Source organism: Lagopus leucura, unplaced genomic scaffold (assembly GCF_019238085.1).
Source record: "Lagopus leucura isolate 7727_CA_CO unplaced genomic scaffold, USGS_WTPT01 Super-Scaffold_100071, whole genome shotgun sequence".
In the NCBI taxonomy this organism is placed as follows: domain Eukaryota; kingdom Metazoa; phylum Chordata; class Aves; order Galliformes; family Phasianidae; genus Lagopus; species Lagopus leucura.
In genome coordinates, this window is record NW_024962313.1 from 788611 (window position 1) to 792515 (window position 3905).

General features: G+C 49.0%; 1 protein-coding gene across 1 annotated transcript in view; it reads right to left on the minus strand.

Moving 5' to 3' along the window:
• LRRC74B (leucine rich repeat containing 74B) overlaps nucleotides 1–3905 on the minus strand; it is a 6367-nt gene continuing 2462 nt past the window's right edge. Inside the window, exons 4-8 of the mRNA XM_042887017.1 lie at nucleotides 3060–3169; nucleotides 2217–2332; nucleotides 1688–1766; nucleotides 1396–1491; nucleotides 1–998 (exon numbers count right to left, since the gene is read on the minus strand). Coding sequence (XP_042742951.1) covers nucleotides 825–998; nucleotides 1396–1491; nucleotides 1688–1766; nucleotides 2217–2332; nucleotides 3060–3169 — 575 coding nt within the window. The 3' untranslated portion in view covers nucleotides 1–824. The remainder of the gene's footprint in view (nucleotides 999–1395; nucleotides 1492–1687; nucleotides 1767–2216; nucleotides 2333–3059; nucleotides 3170–3905) is intronic.

Below are 3905 nucleotides of genomic sequence, written 5' to 3' on the forward strand. Positions count from 1 at the left end.
TAGGCACAGATGTTATTTATTAGATACAAAACATGTAAAATAATTCGTACATCTATACAATAGTTTTTCTGCAAAATGTAATTGCACAGAGCTATTTGCTCCCCAGCAGCACGGAGAGGATGCCCTGGATGCTGCTGGGCGATGGCAGATACATTGCAGGGAGGAGGAAAGGGTTAAAGCCATGTGCTGCTGTCAGTGCTGAATCACTGCTGAGTTCTCGTCCTGTTTCCTGGCATCTTGTAGCATCCATCCAATGTGAAACTCAGAAAAGAAAGAGTTGTGCATCCAGGAAATGTCACCAGTTATAACACCTAAAACGGGGTCTTCACCCTGGGGAGAATGAGCTCCTCACAAGGCCAAGGAGCTGGGGAAGGAAGCAGCTGAAAATGAGTCACCGCTGCATCTGACAGCCAGTCCAGCAAAGGCAAGCCTGGCTGTTGGCAGGACAGCTGAAGAAAGCAAGCATCTGTGCACAGCACAGCTCTGGACAGACTTTGCTTGCTGTGTAAACACACTGCACTCCTGAGCTGTGCAGACTCCCCTGCAGCAGATTATGGCACACGGTGTTCCACCAGCCCTGTGCCCAAAGATAATGATTAAAAAGGAGCCATCATCCATGGGGAAGATCTTGCATGTGCTGGAAGAGACTCAGAAGCGGACACAGCAGAAAACTTAAAGTGAGCAGACAGGAAAACTGAGTGGCAGCAGCAGAATGACAGCCAACATTCCCACAGCTCCTGCCTTCAGTGCTGCCCTGCGTGTCCCTGGCTTGCTCAGCAGTACGGGGACATCAGGCAGAAGCAGCAGCCCCAAGGAGACTGACATTAAGGCACAGAGTTATGGGAATTACCCAACACCTTGGGCTGAGGCCAAACCTCGACCGCCAACAGACTTTTCCCCTGCAGTTTTGCGCTTCCACCACGTCGGAGAAGAAGATTTGGGAGAAGCGTTTGCACAGCTTCGCACAGCTCCGCCAACTCCTTGCTCACAGGAATGTCCTGGAAGGAGGAATCACTGCAGGTAAACAAGTGCATGGCAGGATGTCCCCTCCTTGGGGCTGCCCACATTATGGGTAGTGTGAGGTTCATCGGAGCAGCAGCACGCTGCTCCCTGGGCAAGGAGAAGAGCTGAGGTGATGAAGCAGCACAATGGGAGATATGGGTTTTCTCTTTTTAAGAGATCAAAGCACTTGGTAATCATTTGGTCCTAAGGGCACTAAGCCATTCTGAAGGTGCCTAAGGGCACCAGTCTGAAAGAAAGCCTCTATTTCTGAAACGATGCTCTTTGGGATGTCTACATGGGATGTCTTGTGCCTGAATCCCTCTGCCAGCACTTCGTTATTCACACATTCAGCTTCTTCCCTCCCTTCCCTCTTCTGTCTGCTGTCACACTTACTGGCAGGTCCAGGATCTCCATGCCAGTGCCAGAATTTGCCTGTAGAGCTTTGAGGATCCCACAGCATCCTTCGTTCTGCATGGGATTTCTGATCATCTGGAGGCAAGAAGAAAACACCAGGAGGATACACAACAGCTCTTCCCATCCCCAACTTATTTTTCTTTGTGAGAGCTCTCTCTGTGAGAGTTCCAGTTTGCCTCTCCAAGCTGGACACCACTTGGCACAAAACCATCTACAGTAACAGCAAACCATCAGCCACACACTGCAGGCTCCTCGTGGCAAAGCTACTCACCTTAAGGATCTTCAGAGTCTTGTTTTCTCTCAGGCCAACTGCAAATTGCAGAGCTCCTTCCACCGAGATGCGATTATTGCTGCAAGCAGATGGATGGCATGAGGCACAGCCTGAGCTGCAGGTTCCCCATGCCCACACAGCCAGGCTGATACAAGACATTACTGCATTGCTCTGGCAAAGGATACGCAACCTCCTGTTGCACCCAGTGCTGACAACCAGTCCAGAGGGAATTCATGGCAGCTCCCTGCTACCATCTTTGTCTGCTTTTCCTTTTTTTTTTTTTTCTGGTTGTTTTTCTGGAACCACTTCCATCATATATTAATCATATATTAATGTCCACAAACTTGAGCTCTCACCTTCTTGGCCGCCTTGCTTCCCTTGCTGTTTCACCACCCTAAGCATGCCTCCCTATAGGCCATGAACTGAACAAAGCCCACGGCTCCAAACGTAACATCTTCCTCTCATACCTCACTTCTGTAGGTTCTGGAGAACAGGAGAAAACATGCAGCAGGCTGGAAGCCTGACTCACCTTACATTGAGCTCTTCCAGCACGTTGTTGGCTCGCAGAGCATCTCCCAAGGCAGCTGCTCCACTGTTGCCAAAGCCATTGTAGGAAACATCCAGCACCTTGAGGAACACATTTGCCTGTGGCGTGACACAGACATTGAATTTAAAACCTTATTGCTAAATCACAGAATGGCCAGGGTTGGAAGCGACCTCAAGGATCATGAATCTCCAACCCCCTGCCACATGCAGGGCCACCAACCTCCACGTTTAATGCTAAACCAGGCTGCCCAGGGCCCCATCCAACCTGGCCTTGAACACCTCCAAGGACGGGGCATCCACAACCTCTCTGGGCAGCTGTTCCAGCACCTCACCACTCTCTGGGTAAAGAATTTCCCCCTGATGTCCGACCTCAATCTCCCCTCCCTCAACTTAAAACCATTTCCCCTCGTCCTACACATATCAACCCTTCCAAAGAGTTGATTCCCCTCCCCTCTGTAGGCTCCCTTTAGGCATTGAAAAGCTGAAAGAAGCTTCTTTCTTTGAGCAGAGTAAAAACTGTATGTAGAATACAAAGCAACTTCTGTATTGATCTGTGAATCAGAAGTGCAAGGAAACAATTCAAAGCATTCATTAGGCCAAGTTTGACTCTAAAAAGGGAAAGAGCTAGAAGTGGAGAAATGAAAACATATGTACTATGTCAGTACACAGTGAATGATTTGACTGTCTTGGTTCCAAGGTCTGTGTGATCCCAGATCATCGACGGCTGGTGGACAAACATCACATGATGACGTTGATGCTCATACAAACAGACAAAGCTTCATGTGAGATTTCAGCGTTTAAGACAGGAGTGAAAAACATTTCCTACCCCCACGCCTTTGGCCAAAGCAACTGCTCCCTCACTGTGGAAATGGTTCCAGCTGATTTTCAGTTCCTTTAATCCGATGTTTTCTGCTATTGCCGCTCCAAGAGCTTCACCTTAAGAAAAAGACATGGTGCCAAACAGCTTAAGAGTTAAAACAGTTGCTTAGCAGAGCAGGGAGCTCGGGTTAGTGTAGGCATTTCTCTGCAATTGTCTGTGTTCCATCTGGGCAAGCAATTAGAACCAGAAAATATTATTCTTTTATACCTTATTTAGCACAGACACAAAGCAGAAGCTGCCAGACAATAGAAGTGCATTTGTTCTCTGACTGCAGGCTGCAAACTCAGCCTGTGGAAGAGAAAATCCAATCAGCACATAACAGAGCCACGGTCTGTGGCTCAAGCCTCAAGAGCTGATGGCACAGCCTCCTTCTCCAGTCCCATGCGACCCGGAAAGCTGACACCAAGCAGCAGGTAGCATCCCACAGGCTCTCTCATTCTTCCACAGCTCTGGCCTCCAGCCAACTGCAGCATGCTGGTAGCAGAGAAGCCGGCCCTGCTCTCGAGCCACCCCTACAGCTCTGAAATCCAAAGAGACTTTCCCAGCAAATGCTCTGTGAATGTCTGATGGGGCAGGAAAGAAATGAGATCCATGATGAGCATGGGGAAAAGACAAAAACAAACAAAGAAAAAGCCATGGCCAAGACCAGAAGACAGGAGAGATACTTGACTGTGAAGGCAGCAGGAGGTCAGAAGCACAGGGGTGGAGAGAAAAGGCATTGAAGCCTGCATAAGTAATAATGGGAAAGGAGAGGAGAAGGAGAGGAGAAGGAGAGGAGAAGGAGAGGAGAAG